This window comes from Lipophrys pholis, assembly GCF_963383615.2.
Source record: "Lipophrys pholis genome assembly, chromosome: 2".
Classification (NCBI taxonomy): Eukaryota; Metazoa; Chordata; class Actinopteri; order Blenniiformes; family Blenniidae; genus Lipophrys; species Lipophrys pholis.
In genome coordinates, this window is record NC_137636.1 from 16,453,830 (window position 1) to 16,473,203 (window position 19,374).

The 19,374-nt window shown below is 45.0% G+C and overlaps 1 protein-coding gene across 3 annotated transcripts in view; it reads right to left on the reverse strand.

Moving 5' to 3' along the window:
• Positions 1-18,941, reverse strand: part of gse1b (Gse1 coiled-coil protein b) — a 42,555-nt gene extending 23,614 nt beyond the window's left edge. The window contains exons 1-2 of one of the 3 annotated variants that reach the window (XM_080492414.1): positions 18,337-18,941; positions 77-274 (exon numbers count right to left, since the gene is read on the reverse strand). In XM_080492414.1, coding sequence (XP_080348540.1) covers positions 77-272 — 196 coding nt within the window. In that variant the 5' untranslated portion in view covers positions 273-274; positions 18,337-18,941. Of the gene's footprint in view, positions 1-76; positions 275-2,183; positions 2,313-18,336 lie in introns of those variants that run through there. The other 2 variants (XM_080492413.1, XM_080492412.1) reach the window with 2 other exon arrangements.
• Between the last annotated feature and the right edge of the window lie 433 nt (positions 18,942-19,374).

The window sequence follows — 19,374 nt, forward strand, 5'->3', positions numbered from 1 at the left end:
TTATAACAATAACTGAATTCAGACCAGAACTGTATGTCCATAAAGTGTTATAACCATGATGACAGGTTAGTGTTACCTCGAGGTTCTTCAGCCTGTTTTGCCAGTTTCCGAAGGGCTGCAGCAAATCCAGAGTGAGCTGACTGGGCAGCCGGGCTTCCATTGGCTACGATGGAGCCGTTGAGCGGTGACGGGGTAAGGGGGCTGACCGTCGCCGTGGTACGGGTGGCTGTGGAGATCATTCCTAATGATGGTGACTTTGGCTCATGGCTCATGCCTACAAGTGGACAAAGTGGGAGGAGAACAGGAGAATATTAAAAAAAGCTGTAATTAGATGAAAGCAAAAAAAAAAAAAAAAGAAGAAGAAGTTGTTATCATATTGATTGCCACAATACAAGAATGTACACTAAAATAATGTGTAAAATACCAATGCTGACTAATAAATGCAATCAGAATGGACAATGACACAATACAAAGTGTGGTGCTGTATATGTGTTTGTGACAGCTGGGGATGATTGGGTTTGGTGTGGGGCAGAGGGGCTTTGGCTGTAAGGCTATGGGTCAAAGGTAAGAGGTTATAAGGGCAGCCCCCATCCTCTTACTGAAAGAGCTCCAGCTGACTGTGTGTCTGTCGGAGGCCCGTGGTCACACGTTTGAAACAACTCTACTGAGCATGCTCCAACACAGTGAGGGAGACCGAGTATTGAACAGCCATGTATTTTGAGTGTGATCCCTATTAAAATGTAACAAATTAGCAGCTCGATGATTTTCTCACATGATGATAATTTAATAATAAGTATCCCAACATATTGTGATTCATCCAATTAGCGTTGCGAAGGAGGTGCTACTAATAACCCTCTTTAATTAGAAAGGCAGTGATGTTTAATAATAAAAAGAAACTGATGATTTCATTCAATTCCAGCAAAGTGCATTTCTCACTTTGAGTGAATTTAACAATTCCTGAGACCTAAAGAGCATAAATACGTAAATGTCAACTGCAACCAAACTGACAGAAGCAACAGAAAGTGCTGATGTTCTGACAGCCTGCACTGAGACTTAAAAGAGTCAATGTGGTGGGTGAATGGGTGGAAGAGGTGAGAGGGGTTGAGACGGCTGTCCCTTTCCTTCCTGTGTATGCAAGTGCTGAAAAGTGACACCATGTTGACAGCCACTCGCTCAGTGGAATGCCTAAATGCCACAGCAAAGTCTTCATAGCCCCTACAAGCACAAGCAAAAACACACATACAGTCATATTCAGGTTGGCTCAGAGGGCAGCGTGAGTTCACACTGGAGGACGAAGCACGAAGGTGCGGCAGAAGAATTATGAGTTGCATCAAATTACAGACACAAAAGGAGTTATCAGTCAGAGTCCTTCCATAAGCATAACTTCAGGTTAACTTTCAGCTCACGCAACAACAAAGACATGCTCACAGAATAAGTCTTGCACACTCACAGTATCCCAATAGCGTAATTAGATAAATAGCAGTTCTATCTGGGTTTGCCCCAGAGGCTGAGAAAACTATAAAAAGATCATGTTCCCCACTGAGGAGAGAGCAGAGGCACTACACTGTGTGTGTGTGTGCGTGTGCGTGTGCGTGTGCGTGTGCGTGTGCGTGTGTGTGTGTGTGTGTGTGTGTGTGTGTGTGTGTGTGTACATACAGAAACAGTGGCAAGTGAACCATGAGAGAGTGAATAGCATTCCTAACACCTCTTGAGTTGTCCTGCCTCTAACCTCCCAGTTACCCAGTGCACTTTGAATGAACCGAGCAAACAATTAATAATGGAATCAACAATGACCGGACAACACACGACTCAAAGTGCCATTATAGACTGGCATACGAGCCAAGACACCACAGACCGAGCAGCAGTCCGTTATTGTAACTTTTCCTGGACATGAGTACTGCTCCTCCCTCCCTCTATAAGTCAGAAAAAGTCAGACAATGGAGTACAAGACATACACGAGGAACTTTTTGTTGAAGTGACACAGCACGGAGGCTGAGCAGACCATAAGACTGTATGAACCACACACAGAGAACCACAGCATTGAGACACATGTGAGTAACACAGTGAAAGAGGAGAGCGACAAGCATGTAGCTTGACAAGTACACACAGAGGCACACATCCAGAAGTCTGGCAGTGGTTCGTAACCCTCTTCAAAGACTAAAAGCGTGGCCGAAGCTCCTTACTGCACAAAGGAGTGGTGCCGCTTGGATCCCCCATGGCTGCATCTTCACGTTGAGCCCAGCCCAGCACACACCGGCAGCGACCGACAGGACAAACACCATCTTCCTGCTCCCTTCTCTCTCTCGCTCTCTCTGTCTATCTTCTCTTGCCTGTCCACCCTCACCCACCCACCCACCCACCCACCCAGCCTGCCTGCCTGCCTGCCTGCCGTGCCTGCCTTCCTGTCTCCTGCGCTGCAGCTCACAAAGACCGTTTAGAGCTTATCTAACAAAGCAACACACCACACACGCTGCCTATCTCTCTCCTCCTTGCTCTAGCTCACTCTCTAAGTGAGAAAACAGAAATTCTTAGGCTAGCAGCTGCTGCGATGTCACATGACCTCATCCCCCCATCCCTCCCTCCCTCCTCACACTCTCCCTCACTCCTCCTCCTCCTCCTCCTCCCCTCTCAACCTATAATTCCTCAGCCATTTGTAGATAACAGACACAGGCATGCATGCCCTGCCAAGGCGAACTGAAGAAGGGGGAGGGGAGAGGAGAGAAGAGCAGAGGAGGAAAATGGGAGGGTGCTCAGCCGGTCACCACATCTGACCCCATTGCTGGATAGCATCAGATAGTGTGTGTGTGTGTGTGTGTGTGTGTGTGTGTGTGTGTGTGTGTGTGTGTGTGTGTGTGTGTGTGTGTGTGTGTGTGTGGTGTAAGCATAAACAAGGATGAAGAGGGCAGGTGGCTTAAACACATAAGGTGTCCATTAAAGACAAAAAAGAACTCAAGAGACAGAAATTGGACATGTCCTGGCCTGTGTCAAGCCCTTCAGAACAAAAGGAAACAACATTTGTCCTCATATATTTGCCTCAGTTAAGTTCAATTTGCATACGCAAAATTGTTGCTCCACAAGCTGAAACTCTTTCCCCAAAAATGTATCGTGAATAAAAAGGGAAATGAATCAATTCTCTCTGAATCAAATTTCTCACAACGAAGGAAGTCACACCTAAAAATTCAGAGGTGCAATCGAAGCTTTACAAAGCACCGCCCCACGCCGAGGCTACATGCAGACACTTGTACTACAGTTGCAAGGAGCTGTTATCAGGGCGGAGGAGACTGATGCGTAATAGTGGTTGGGGTGGAGGGCTCAGGAAAAGGGTCACCGCGTGGGTTTGACTTCCCCTCTGTCTGTCCTGCTGTCATTGCAGGGGTGTGAATGACTTGTTTCTTTAGTCATTTCCTCCTTCCGCCACTTGCTACTTTTCAGAGAACAGCAAAGGACCAAGTGAGCAAAAGTGATGATAGAACGACAGAAAGGAAGACATTTTCAGGGTAAAGCTGCACAGTGGCTCGCCTCGTGCCAAGTGCTCACAAAGGCTTCCTTTTTCTTCCTCAGGCGACAGTCTGTGTCAGTTAAGAAAACGCAGTACTGCCACACTCTTTTCTCGCTGTGTCTCTTTTAGGGACCCCATTCTTATTAAACATCAAGAAGATCATCCAGCTGGTTTTTGTCAAAAAGACAGTGTCGCGAGGGCTGTTGGTGCAAACATAGTTTCCCCACAAAAATGTGCTTGTTCTCCCTCTGTTGGTGCTCAGGAGCTGAGCTGTCACTGGAGAATTGTTGTGGCCTGGGGGTAAACAATTTATCTGGTTCAACTCCAGTTTCGTCGCATCTCTCTGTCCTCATTTATTGTCAACTGTCCTCTGTCTGTTTTTCCAGAAAAAGACTATGAAAATATAAAACAAAAAGTGCTGCTTTATGAGAAATTGGTGAGACCTCAAACAAACAGCTGACGGCACTTGTAGAAGAAAATAAGCCGTTATTCCCCATTAATAATAGAAACACTAACTTCATAGAGGAATACAATATGGAATGACTATAACAATCCTTTGCAGAACATTGCAATATACTGAATATGAGCAAACAAGAAAAAACATTTTTTTTTTGACTCATATCAAGTCTCCTTGCGGAATAAAAACAACACAAGCCATGCAAGTGAAGCCCTATTGTCAGAGAAAGAAATGAAGAATAGTGAATAACTGCAGATAAGTGACAGAGCCTCTACCTATTAGCTTCACTCAGTTGAAAACAGTCCTTCACTAATTAAGCGAGCCATAAGCAAGACCCTGGCCTCACATTCACCAGACATCCAGCAGATGGCATCATCCCACAGTTAATCAGAGGAGTCCTGTCAGTTAAGGATTATGCTTTTTTCCCTAAATCCAATGATACCTCAAAATATACAGTATATTTAATAAAGATTACAAGAGAGGACAAAACTACAACCAGAACAATATTCAACAACATTAGTGCAAAGTTATTGTATAGTATAGAGTAGAAATGAGCCAGAGCTTTTGGCACTGAAGCAAAACTTTAACATTTCTACTGAGGACCTTCGGGTGTGAAAAGAGTCTGTTACACACAAAGACTCCTGGTGCAATTAACACTTTGAATGCTGTTGCACCCTAAAGGAAAACTAAACAAAGCCCAGACAAAAAAAAGAAATAAAAATGATTACAACAAACCGCAGATAAACATGATCCCACCCATACACACTAATGTAAGCTTACGCGCACACACGGAACAGATTGACTGCTAAATGGCATACAGTAAACACACAGTTTTAACACCCAGCTGGGAGCAAAGCCGATCACTAACTCCCATAGTCAACCACGCAGGCAGGCAGGCAGGCAGGCAGGAAGCAGGCAGGCAGGAACGCACGCACGCACGCACACACCCTGGTTGGAATGTAGATTGTTGTTTTATCACATGCACTCACACAAGCAAACACACACACAGAGAGTAAATCCTCTTGGCTCCTGTATGCTCTGGCCAGTGGAGAGATAATGCGGTGGCAGCTTTAGCGAGTGGGTAATCTTCAACCAGGAAGGGATTTGCCTATCAGCTTGTTAAACCTAGCAGTGCTGCCGGCCCATCTCTCTGATCCAGTCACCAACCTGGCTTGATTGAGTCAATTGCCCCATGGATAGAAAGTGTACCACGGACAGGAACTATGTATCAATGCGTTTCATGCTTCACTGGAGCAGCAGCAGATGCCTCTTTTCTACTGGGTTTAATGAATCATAACTTCACAGTGTCACAACATTGTGGTCCTGCTTATAAATAGAGCCAAACTGGTCATTATCTGCCTTCCAATCTGCAATAGAAATGGCATTGAAAAACCCTGTGATCAGGTAGGTGACAAAAGGACAAGTCTGAAAGTTTAATTGCGTGTTGAACACGCCTGTGATACCAGCATAACAGACACTTGGGTTCGGTGTTTTGTTCCACTAATGCATTCCTATTCCTGTTCCTACTTTCCTCTAACAAACAGTGTGATGACTGTCTTCTGATCACCCTGGTCATTTACCTTACTGTGCTGTCAGAGCTGTATTTGTTCTCACAAAACAAACATTTACCAATGCTTCACACAGAACAGTTTTCACCTTGTTGTGTAAACGTCTTGTGAGAATCAAGTTTAACAGCTACAACCGACTCATGCTATTTTTGTTGTGACGATACCGCAAGGAAGAATAGTAAACAAAATGTGGCCGCTATGAACTGGCGAGCAGTAGAGTATTATAATTACTTGTGTTGACCAGCCTTCAATAGGTCATCAAGATAAGCAATACCTTTCACCACAACATCTTTGTGGAGAATCCCACACTGCTCACATGAAGGATTGTGACCACAGTTTTTTGACATAAGCATTTAGAGTGGAGGCATCATTCACTGAGAAAGCACATTTCAAGCAGAGGGCAGAGGGTTCAAAGACCCACCCTGCTGAAAAGACATAAGTAACTCTGATACAGGAGGGATCAGTCAGCTCGGAGAGTACATGACATCATGAATGCTTGACTGAGGCACTGGCTGTCACATGATTTGCTGACACGCATATGAAGTGCATTGCAAGAGGAATGCGAAAACTTTGTTATCAAGGAAACGTCAGAGTGAAACATATATCAAACAAACTGCAGTGCCCAAAGAATCAATGGGACGGCAACGCGGACGAAGGCAGCCTACCAAAGAGAACGTAATACTGTCACAATAGCACAGCCACAATATCATGTGCTTCCTCGTGAAGTGATGAAGTGACCTGAAAAGACACCCAGCCTATCGGCAAGTAGCACAAGTGTTTTGCTGACAAAATCTACACTGTGGGCGATACGCCCATTTGTAAATGGCACTCATGCCATAAGAACTTTTTGAAGTTGTGATAAAAGAACCAAGGTAGTTTATGAAGGCTGAAGAAGAGGTGGAATCTAAAGATGAGCTTCAAATCCTCAAAAGCAAGAACAGCAGGGCTTGGATATTAGCAGTGCAAATAGATATATATTGTGATCTAACTCTTGAACACACATTAAACAGCACACTCATACAGTGTATCCAGGAGCACAGGAGACTAAACCTGCTTTGGTAGTTTCAGGTTTGTTTGACTTCTCAGATGAGATGTCAGAGCAAAATACCCTCAGGCGCTATGCAACGGACGTGTATAAGTGTGTGTTTGCACGAGTATGCACACCTGTGAGTGCCATCCTTTTTTACCCCATACCAAAGACTAAACCCTAATATCACAGAGAGCCTGACACAGCAGCACTATGGCCGCAGAGCAGCCGAATCAAATGTGACAATTTCACTGAGGAATGAGTGAAGAAGAAAGGGGACACAAAGACATGGAGAGCGAGGTGAAGGTGGGGTGTGGATGTGTGGGGAGGGGAAGGGGGGGTTGAGCTGAGCAAGAGATCAATCAAGAAGCTGAAAAAAAGAGAGCCAGAGAGTATTGCCTGTGTCTGAGCTGTCAGGATCCAGCAGGCCTCCATTATGGAGATGCAGCAAAGAGCAGAGTACAACTCCCTCCAACCTCGCTTGCCTATACTGTCCTGAATCCACACAAACACACATCTCTGGGCAAAAAGGGTAGTCTTCCTGTTTTCTGCATTGTGTGGCTTTAAATCATATGATTGTGTACGTGAGCATGCATGAGCACACACCTTATTATTCATTCCTTACCTCCGAGTTGTCTTCCTCTTTTCCACTCACTCTGTTTTCACCCCCACCCCCCAACCTGCCTGCCAGCAGCTTGCAACAAAAACACGGGAGATTTCAAAAGACCAGCCGGTATCTCTCTCCCTCTTTTCACCTTCTCTTCAATTCTACAACACACACAAACACACAAGCACACACCTACAGACACACACTTGTCTTGAGGGTAGGCTCTCTCCCCCTCCCTGCATCTGACTTGCCCTCCCCAGCAGTGCCATTTCCTCTGTCTGTTAATTACATGGCGGCTGCGGTCGGGGTTGCTGGGGCTGTGGTGTATCTGCATCCGCATGCTGGAAAGTGTGTAGTTGTGATCTCCGAGACACCAGCGTAGGCGTATGACAGAACAGTCTGGTTACGCTTCACAACGCTGCTTAGAGAGTGTGAACACACATGAAGGGACACACTTTCAAGCACACATCCAGTCACACAAACACGCACGAGAGCCTCCTGTCTGTGGCTCTTTGTGGTCCATGCCCCAGGAGTCAAGCTGCTGTCTGTATGGCTGTGCCCTCTGTGGCCTCTGTCCGCTGATGAGTGCCAGCCTCAGCCTCAGCCTCAGCCTCAGCCTCAGCCTCAGCCTCAGCCTCAGCCTCAGCCTCAGCCTCAGCCTCAGCCTCAGCCTCAGCCTCAGCCATCCGAATTGGAGAGCGGGCAAGTAGTCAGCTCTGACTCACTGTCATCATCGTAGTGACCCTGTCCTGTCGACTCTTTCTGTCTCTCTCCTTAAATCAACCTCACCTGTTACAGCGAGACAGGGGAAGGTGGCGGTATGGCTCTTTGCAGAAGGGGAGGGCGTCGTGACAGATGTTACAAGATCACACACGAATGAACTCGAAACACAAAAGAAGAAAATGCACAAAGGAAGGTCTGCCACGAAGCTTATCTTGGTTTTTGCACCTGTGTTGCTCTACAGTGTACCTTGAGCCACATAAATGAGTATGCAGTCTCACATGCACTGGCAAACACACACACATACACAAACACGACTCACATGTCCAACAGACGTGGATAAATTGTATTGTTCTTCACTGCACCGCTCCCTTCTCTCAGAGCCCGCGGACACCACTGGATGTGACATATTTTGGTTGTTATCATCACTCAACTTTGTCACTCCGTCTGTCTTTATCTCCTTCCACATGCCTCCTTGGGAAATGAGCACTGTTTTTGCTGGCTTCTCTACATGCACTCCTCTCTTCACCCTCTCTCCCTCCTCTATTCTCTCCTTCCCTCTGTGATGTAGTCTGCTGGGTTGTGGTTGCCTAATTAGCACTGCAAGTGCTCTGCATGGGCCCTGAATCCCAAGCGGCTCTACCACACACACACACACACACACACACACACACACACACACACACACACACACACACACACACACACACACACACACACACACACACACACACACACACACACACACACACACACACACACACACACACACACACACACACACACACACACACACACACACACACACACACACACACACACACACACACACACACACACACACACACACACACACACACACACACACACACACACCTTTCCGTAGCAGGGTCCGGTTGCCCTGTTGTAATCTTGTAATTGGTATAATTGGTGTGTGTTCCTGCTCGTACATGAATGTACATGTCCAAATGTGTGAATGCAGCATGGTCTGACGACTGAAACTCTTTTCTCAAGGTGAGCAGACATCCTGCTGTCATCAGAACCATGCAACTCAGCCAGGAGCCGCAAAAAAGGTCTCCACTCTCACAGAGCTGAGACCTATGCAGTCATCCATTGCTGGGTTTGAGTAGCAGACAGCTTGAACAATGTGAATTCATCAGAGGATTTTTCATACCGTAACACAGTTTTTAAGTGTCTGAATGGATTACATTTAATGGCTATCTTGATGAGTGAAAACCACATTTTCACAGTGTGATAACAATCAGTTTTATGACTTGTATCATGTGGCTATTATTAGCAGGACTGGAGAAATATGTGCCACTAAAACCGAGTTCAAATGATTGAACGGCTGGGTGTCCCATCTTCTGAAAAGAAGAAATCCTCATAAGTCATCTCATCCACACAGTGAATTTTGATGATGAAAGACACCCTACTAATACCACAGGTTGGACATGACCTGAAACAGCTAATTGAAAAAAAGCTGGCAACTAATTTGATCACATTTTTTTGAAGATATTCTTTTGGCTAAAATTAATGAATAAAAACCTAAATTTCTTAGGTTTTATTTAGTCCATAGTAAGAAAGTACGGCTTCTCTTTTACATTCTTCTTCTATGCATATTAATCCAAGTTGCTGGAGTTGATCCTAGCAATCTATAGACAAAGGCAGGTTACACTCCAGTGGTCACAATTCCATCACAAAACAAACACAGAGAGAAATGTGTTCACGTTTCAAATGCATGATTTTGGATTGAGGGTAAAAACACGTCATCTCCATTGGACTCACAACAGAAACCCCTCGCAATGAGGCGAGAGCATTAATCACAATACTTATCTTATTGCAAACTGAGTAGACATGATGAAACAGTACAGCTGACTCGTAAAAATCTGCACAATAATCATTCACGGAATTAACCATTACACATTAATCAGTCAAACTAACTTTCACCACACACCTATTAAAGTCCAATCCATGCAGTAGTTTCTTTTTAAAGGATGTTTCGGGTATCTACTTACTGAGTTGTGAGCACTGAGTCAGTCGGTGGCAGTACAAATGGGAAACACACATACAGCTGATGTGCATCTCAGCTAAGAGAAAACACTCATGGACCATGTTAAACTGAGATATGAACAAATAATAAAAGAATGGTGACCAATGTAGATACACTGTAGTTATGCAAAAACTATTCAGATAAAACAAGTCTTAGTGACTAGATCCACTGTGAGAGCATGTTTAACACGGTTCCAGCAACTCAGGCATGCAACTCTGTCCGTGAGCTGATTAAAACACTTGGCCACAGCACCCGCTTTCACTTCTTCAGGCGCATATCTGACCTTGTTCTCATAAACAAGGAGCCACGCTCACCCACAGACACACACAATATGACAGTCAGCTGATGAAGCAGATATCACTGGCGCAGATGGAGGGAGACAGAGGAAACAAACAGACAAACATGTTGAAGAATGATGGAGGCATGCAAAGATGGAGACATGGAGAGAGGAGATGATGTGATAGCAGCTAAGAAAAACACCGTTGTTGTCGAGTAGCCCCGAGCACCATCGCGGGTTACGGTTTGTAAGTGTGACTGGAGAAAACACAAAGACCAGATAGACAGACACGATGCACATACACACGGACGCAAAACGCTTAAAGGGGACATATCATGCTAAATCCACTTTTTTAGCCCTTAAATGCATGTTGTTGTATATTTAGAGTGTTTAGAAGTACAGAAAAGTTCAAAGTAGTCTCTTCAGGTGCTCCGTTGATATCTTTATATTCTGTTTTGGTCATATTTTGCGATCGGTTTCGATTTTTCTATTCTCTATTACGTCTTTTGAACAATGACGTCACAGTATTCTCAGCGGAACTGCCAAATTAGGACATCGACGTTTCGAGCAATCCGCCATTTTTGTTTCTCGCTGCGATTTTGTAGTCCAACCGAAGTTACGAGAGGATAAGTCGAAATGTTCGGTTGTTGGATGTAGTAACCCACAAGCTTCGTTACACCGTCTCCCAGCATCAGAACCTTTTCGAAGTGCCTGGTTGAGTTTTATTTTTCACAGAAATGTACCCACATCTGTGGGTAAGGTCATTTTTGTGTGCGCGAATCACTTTAAGGACGACTGCTTCAGCAACCTCCGCCAGTATAAAGAAGGATTTGCCGAAAGACTTCGTCTGATTGAGCGGTCAGTTCCTTCTATCTATGGAGACGACGAACAGAGCACTTCGGTAAGCTGTATATAACGCTAAAAAGTGTGATGATAAGACGTCCCTGTCATTGTTTTGTTAGCATTAGCAGTTGCACCGTCTTCATATGTTAGCGCTGTGTGCTCGTTTTAGATTATAATGTAACTTCTGTGTTAAATAGTCGTTGAAATACAGGCAGTATTGTAGTAGTGGGCATGGATGGAGAAGTTAGTGTAAATATAGTAACACACCATTGCGTTACATCCATATGAAGACGTTGTTCTGTAGGTGCATCATCGTCATTTTCATCTCGCTCCGCCGGGTCCGACTCTGGCTCCAACATGTATGGCTGGATGGACAAATCTTCCGTTGTTGACATTTTGTAAATAATGTGTGAATATAAAGTTTCTGCGCCGCTAGATAATTGTATCTGTTCTATCAAACTACAAAGATGGCCGAACAGGGTGACGTTGAACCGAGTGTCACCTCTGCAACCTGGAGAGGAGGCAGGGTATGAAGAGACCGCCCCAAAACGAGTTGCTCTCAGAAGCGCATCAGAAAAGGGGTTGAAAAGGGGCCTGTGGAGCTCTAATAATGAGGAATTCAGACCCAAGCATTGCAGTTTCGCGTTGTATAGACCACAACTGTATGATTTATATGTAAAAAGGAAGGATTTAAAAGCATGATATGTCTCCTTTAATGAGAGAGTCCTTGTTTGGTGAGGGGAAATACTCAAGTATGGTCAGTCCTGAGAGTGTTTGTAAGATTTTCTTATCTACTCACATGCTGCCAGTGTTGCATTTGTTTAGTATATTCTTATTGGGCTATGGAGTATGACAACAATAGCAAAGACAAGCAACACAGACACACACACATGTAATCTAAGAGGTGACATAGTCCGGTCAATGCAACAAGATGAACCTGTATGAACGGTTTTCTTTCAGTTCCCCCTCAGGAAATTTAATTGAAGCCAAAGCCGGAGTACACAAAGTTAACATTGTGGAAAAGTTGCTGGTAATTACTCCACTGCTGAGCACTGTGCTGTGGTCTCTAAATGAAATCACACTGGATACGAGAGCAGCATGTCCCCAACGCAGTTCAGGCAATGGGTTTCGAGGTATGAGAGTCACCACAGAGGATGAGCACTGTGACTCAACTGGCGTGTATTATGATTCACTATAATAGCACAAAAGCATAATTTCTGCGTTCAGCTCATAAAAAGCAGACAATCTGTGATAGAAAACCGGAATTGAAACAGTTACTGGCTTAATGGTCAACCCTGGTAACATTTCCAATGGCACTTTAATTATCTTACGGCCGCATTTGATGGCAACACTTAAGCAAAAATCCTGTGTGGCATAATTCAAAAATAACAACAGTTCCCCACACATAGGAGTGCAGGTGCAGGAAACCACACAGATTTGTTTTGGCTCATTGACAACATGGCAGAAAGACAAAGCTCTAAACATTTTACCATCTTGTACAACAGGGAGCTTTTTGTTTTTCTTTCCCAAGAGTGTTGAAAGAAAGTTGACTGAAGATGGGTACCCACCTACAAAACAAACTGAAGGACTATCACAGAATTTGGAGCAGTGCTCTTGTAATGAGTGTGTGGTTACGACAATTCAGTGACATCTTTTATCAGTTTGAAAGTATCTGGCTTTTCCTACACAGCCGATTCATACACTTGTGACTTTTGTCACGTATATTATGTACCCAGTTTGCTAGATACATTCTCAAACCTATAAAACCTGTATTAAAAACAGCACGTTGAACGTGTCCGACGCAGCAAGAGTGCGTATGTGCAATCAACGCAACATTATTAAAAAAAACACTTTAAAGAACACTTTAAAAAAAACACTTCACCTTTATTTTTTCAGGCAGGTCAATTGAGAACCAGTTCTCATTTACAATGACGACCTGAAACCAGGAATTGAAGTTCTCAGGTAATGTTGCCGTGCTAATCTTAAAGTCAAATCTGAATACAAAGCCTGAAATCATTTTGAAGTCATGTAGCAGGACAGATTATGCAAAGAAGGCAATATTCCTCACCAGGACTTGAGTCTTCAAATTGGGGTCACGATATTCTCACAACAGTGACCTCCACATATCAAGAACTGTCAGGGCTAACTGCTTTAATGTGCTTTTTTGATGCCCGATATATTTTTTATCAACTGTCAAAGCAACAAACCTTTTAAAACCTTGGGACCATGTATCCTCCTCAATCCCTCCCACACACGGCACAAAAATTACTTATGATCAAGGGTGACACAGGGACATGTGTCCCTACACGAGACAGGCAGGTTTGACCTGTTCTCATACACAGAATAAAGACGCTTTGGTAAGCAGATTAGCAGTAAAACAGAGAGGAAATATTACATATAAAACAAAAAAAAGTATCAGCCACAGGATTTTTTTTATTTTTTTTTTAAATTCCACTCCTCTCTAATTTTTCACCTGTTTCTCTCCCTGTGAAACACAACGTCTGCCCGCTTGCCCATCCAATATGCAGTCTGTCAGTGTTTCCTTCAAATAAATACTTTATGACCTGTTTGTTCAACTGTCCTCCCTGGTCATCACGTTCACCGCTTACCTTTACAACTGCTTTTTAACACTCGGCAGGGGATTCTTACACACACAGAATCAGACACCCCAGCTCACCCCCATTCCAAAGGGAAAAGCCATCAAACAGGACCTAACACCACAAAGTCTGAAGACGTGCCAGGGGACAGCTATTGTGAGGGGCACTAAAGTACACCAGATCAGAGCAGAGACGGAGGGAGGAAAAGACAGAGCCAACAGAAAAAAATGAATGACGGCAGGGAAGGATGGAGATATTCCGGCTAAGGAAAACTTTAATTTCCTAAACATCCCAGTGTTTTGTTTTATTTTTAATTTCTCTAACGTGCCATCAGACCGCAACAAAACCAGTCCCCGGTGCACAAACAGAGCCGTGTTTACGCCCGCATTTTCATACCACCGAAAAACAATGTAGTAATGCTAGTCAAAGCCAAGCCTCGCCCAGTCAAACACATCCTATTCTTTCTCATAGGGAACTACGTAAACCCATGCAAAGGCCTCTCTACAGTCTGTGCTATTCAAAGCTATCATTGTGGGCTGTTGATAAGAAAATGCAAAGTGGGTCACCTTTAACTCTGGGCTCCTTGTGTAAACAGTACAGGGAGCTGCTTGGGACTCTCCTAATCACTCTCTAAACAGAGCCAGGTGCTGTTGCCACAGACAAACTGTCACCAACACTCTGCTCGACACAGCTGCTGTCTGGCCCCCAGACACTCACAGCACTGCAGGCTACCACAGCATGACAAACAGCACGACGACACCTGAAAACATGCCAACCCCGTATAGGCACCATCTGAGGAAAAAAGGTCCAACATTGTTTAAATGGCAGATTATAAATAAAAATAAATAAATAACAAATTCTGTTCCTGAGAGCAAAATGTGCATAAGTAATCTTACCCTCTTACCCTCTCATGAGCTGAACCATCAGGCACATGTAAGACTGTGACAAGAGAAGCTAAATCCAACTAAAGGCAGATAACTCACTTCTGCCAAGGAGGTTATGTTGCTTCCTGTTTCCTAGTTCAGTAGATTAGACCTCACAATTTGTTGTGACCACATTTTGTTGACAGATTAAGAACACCTCCATGCAGATCAGAAGTGTCCCACGCCTGAGAACACAACTGAATGATCTCAAATTCTGATGACACCAGAGATAACTCAAAGATTAGGAAACCCCTGAAAATGCACAATGAAAAGTTCAGTATTGTTTCTATAATGCCCTTATGTTTTAGAGGAATCTGTATTATTATTAGGTTTATTTCAAAGATAAACTCAATTTCTTGTAAAAGTTGTATTATGGTCCCAAAAAAAAGCTTGCTTCTCGCTGCCTATCGATAGTAAGCATGAGCCTGCAGTGCGAAGAGCTGCCTGATACAGAACAACATGCACAGTCTAGCAGGCAGACAGGCCACAGCTAATACATGTGACCAGAACTTTGCACAACAGTTACACAATTGGCTTAGTTGTTGAAGTGAGCAAGGTTATCTTATATCTGTCTACCATTTACTCAGAAATTACAGAAGTCAAGCAAACAGAATAATCAAATTGAAACATCTGAGCCAAAAACAAGAGGTGGACCACATCGAGGTGGCTGAGACACTATGGTCGTGGTTCCACCGCGCAGTACGTGCCGGAGTAGGGTGGAGCGGGAGGGTACGGTAAGGCAAAGCTCACCCAGGACCAACTCTGTCGCGCGGTCCCACCACAGAAAGTACCGTTAAAATGTAGGCGGGGTTGTTAACGACGTGGGGATGCGTCGGGAGAAGAACACGGAACTGGCCCGTCGGCGGCCGGCTTCACCCGGCCGCAACTCCGTCCAAGTCGTTCTCTGTGACTCAGGTCAAACTTTCTCATTGTGAACAGCAGCGTCCAGCTCCTGCTGAATCTCCTCCTCTTCTGTTACCGAGAGGAGCGTCTGTATCTCGTTAAAAGACCGCGACGTTGCGTCGCGCTCCGAAGTTTCAATAAAACCAGTTAACAAACAACCAGTGAGCGCAAAGCGGCATAAGTAAACAACAACGGAGGGTTTACGGCCAATGAAATATTTCAATATCGCGGGCAAGTCGTGAGTGACGATCGTCACTACCAAGCATCAGACGGCTGCGTTGTCGCTCCTCCTCACAGACCCGTTCCTCTGTGCTAGGTACTTCGATGGAGGGGGAGCAGAAAAATCGCAGCAGGTGGACGCATATTTTTCCGTGCCATCCACAACCTTTTCGGTGGGACCACGTGAAAACCCATCCCGCCCCGTCACAAAAAGTGCGGTGGGACCGCAGCCTATGATGAAAATCAATCATTCAGTCTTCATGATGATGATTAAATGAGTGTTTTTCTAAAAGAAAAAAAACAACTTTGAGATGTTCAATTACAAAAACGTACTCACATTTCAGTATTCACTCATGTAGTGGTGTAGTGATTTGCACTCTTGCCTTACAGTAACATATCCCAACTTAGGGGCCTTTCTGTGTGAAGATTTCATGTTCTCCTTTTGCATGTGTGAGTTTCTCCAGGTACTCCAGTTTCCTGAAACATGTCCAAAAATGTGCATCTGGAGCTATTGGGTGACTCTAGGACTGCCTATAGGTGTGAGTGTGTGTGTGTGTTTGCCCTGTAATTGACTGAGTAGCTGTACAAGGTGTACCCTGCCTCTGTCCATATATTCAGCTGGGATCGGCTCCATCGGCCCTTTGAAAAGGTTGTAATGAAGATGCATGGATGGATATTCACAACTGTTCTTCACACGGAAGGTTTCTGGATAATAACCTTTAATACAATGACTTCTAAACTGATAGTCAATAGCTTCCAGAATGGTTATGACCTGAATGAAGCCTTACTCTTCTAGCAGCAGCTTCATAATATGTTCTCTGTTCAGTTCCACTAAGTAATGGAAACCTGACAAATGGAGTTTTGTGAAAACCTGAAATTATGTTGGCAATGATTTCCACAACGAATAAAAATTAGGAGACAAAAAAGCCTCTAATACTTATACATGTGAAATGAAATCAGCACTGAAGGCTCTATTGTTTAAGTCATTTAAAATAGCAGAGCCAAAGTTAGAGGCTGTTTTCTTTCTCACTCTTACTGACAGATTCAGTAAGAGTGAGAAAACACAAACACATTTCTGGAGATGGAAAAAAGAGCTTACACTACTACGTGTTGTTCATGCTTAAGAAACATGTTTTACGGTGTAAGGCGGTGATCAGAAATCAACCTTTGACAGCAGTCTGAGCAGGCCAAATACCAGGTTCAGAGTGTGCTTAGGAGGGGGATTTCCTCTGAAAGAGGTATTAGTGTGGCGTGACACCGGTTGCCATCAGCGCTGAAGGTGCAAGCTGAAGCCTTACTATGACCTCCACAGTAGATAAATCATGAATGCACTCAGACAGCACATATATCCACCATGGTGCTTAATCTGCCATCAGGGTCTTTCACAAACAGTAACTGGCTGTACTGGCAGTACAAGTGGCTTAGGCAAAAAAAAAAAAAAAAATATATATATATATATATATGTGTACACACACACTATCTTTAAGTAGTAATACTGCTGTCAATACATAAGGGTGTATGGTGTCAGTGACATGACAGAGCAGCACAATGTCTTTCCTCATCTTCCATGATAGAAATAAATATTCTCCTCATTAATTTTTAATGTCCCTTTAAGTGTATTTTTCTGTACCTCACCCTGCAGCGAGCCATTTTTGGCTCCTGTGTGAGAAACCGGCTTCTAACCTAAACGAGAAATAATCAATTACACCCCCCTCCCCTCCCAAAAAACAAACAAAAACAAAACAAAAAAAATGACAGCAGGGTGTTGTCTTACAAGACAGACATCCATGCAGGCAAATGAATGAACAATCCAGCAGTTAGTAGACAGGATGACCGTCTCTGTAAAACCCAGAATGCTTTAAAATCCCCTGTTCTTGCAGTTGTGGCGAACCTTTATCAGCAGCAGCTAAAACACACAACAAGGCTCCTTCTGGCTGCAGATAAACTCAGAGCGCTCAGTAAAGCCTGTTGCTTCACCGCTCTGTTTGTAGACCGTGTTTTAAACCCGGGGCGTGTGACGAGCGTGATGGCTGGTGTGTGGTGTGTGTGTGTGTGTGTGTGTGTGTGTGTGTGTGTGTGTGTGTGTGTGTGTGTGTGTGTGTGTGTGTGTGTGTGTGTGTGTGTGTGTGTGTTTGTAAAAGAAGTGAACGAGCGCGTGGGAAGTGATTCAACACGCTCCACCTGCCACGCGCACGCGTACGCACACAGACGCACGGGGTCAGCTCCTTCACCCGAGAGCACCAAATGGTCAGAATGTGGCAGCCGCGTTTACGCAGAAAGGAAATGCCCCCCCCCCCTCCGAGGGAGACAGACTTCCCTGGTCTGGTAGGAGCGAGCAGCCCACAGCAGACAGCAATTTTACAGGAGCCAGTCTGACTGGAGACTGCGAACAGCCGAGGAAAGCCGACAATACAGTTTCACGCAGGCTAAAGGTTTCCACGGTGTGCGTAAAATGGCTTAACGCAGAAGCCCTGTGGGCTGCGCTCCTCGTAATAAGCACAGCAGCGCACCGGTAACAATGTTACAAGAAGTTAATTTGAGGGGGTGGGGGTCGCACGCTATCCTCTTTCCAAACCTCCGAGCTAATCTGCATTTTAAAAGATGGACTGAAAATAAACACTGACTTAACACGCAAGGTTAAAGCACCTGGACGCGCCGGAGTGGTTGTTTCTTTCTCTTCCTCCCGTCTTTCTGGTCTCTTGTTTCTCACATTGGAGCACGCACACTCAGCCCCTGAACGCCACGCTCACGCTCACACTCACACAAACGCTCCCCGCCGACCTCCGTATTAAGAAGAGAGGGAGAGGGAGAGAAACTATCAGCCGTTTCCTCGATATAGTAATGACTTCCTCAACCAAACCTCCGCCGTCTGCTCGCTGGTTCAAACAAACAACCCCGGGGTTTGAAAACAGAAGTGCAGATTTACACACTATCACTCACCGCAAAACAAGTCGGAGCTATTCCAGTGTTCATAAATTAGCCAGTTTGTCGCTCCGTTAGCGCGGGGAGCGAGGATCCATCCCCTCTGTCGACAACAGAGACTCCGCACTTTTGTTGTCACGCACGAAGCTCCGACGCCAAAGCAGCGAGGCCACAAGGACGGAGCGCAGAGCCGGGGAGAGGAGGAGAGAGGCGGGCGGTCCGGCGGCTGGGGGCCGGGGAGGGGAGGGGAGTCAGGGGAGGGGGGTGGAGCTTCCTATCCGGGGGCCGGACGCGCGCGCGCGCGCACACACACACACACACACACACACACACACACACACACACACACACACACACACACACACACACACACACACGGGGGGGGTCGGTTAGAAGCACCTGCTCCCTCCCCGTCACGCCCCCCAGTTCACGGGGCTGACCCCGCATTGTCATCCCGGGGGTTAAAGAATGTCTGTCCATCCCAGAGAGAGAGAGAGAGAGAGAGGGAGAGAGAGAGAGAGAGAGAGACAGACAGACAGACAGACAGACAGAGACAGACAGGGTGAGAGAGAGAGAGAGAGAGAGAGAGAGAGAGAGAGAGAGAGAGAGAGAGAGAGAGAAAGAAAAAGAAAGAGAGAGAGATCCTGCTCCTTAAAAAAAAAAAACACAACTTAAATACAGACCTTATACTTTATTAGAGTTCATAGGACTTATACAAGCAACAACAATAAACTAATATTAATTAATTTATATAAAGGATTG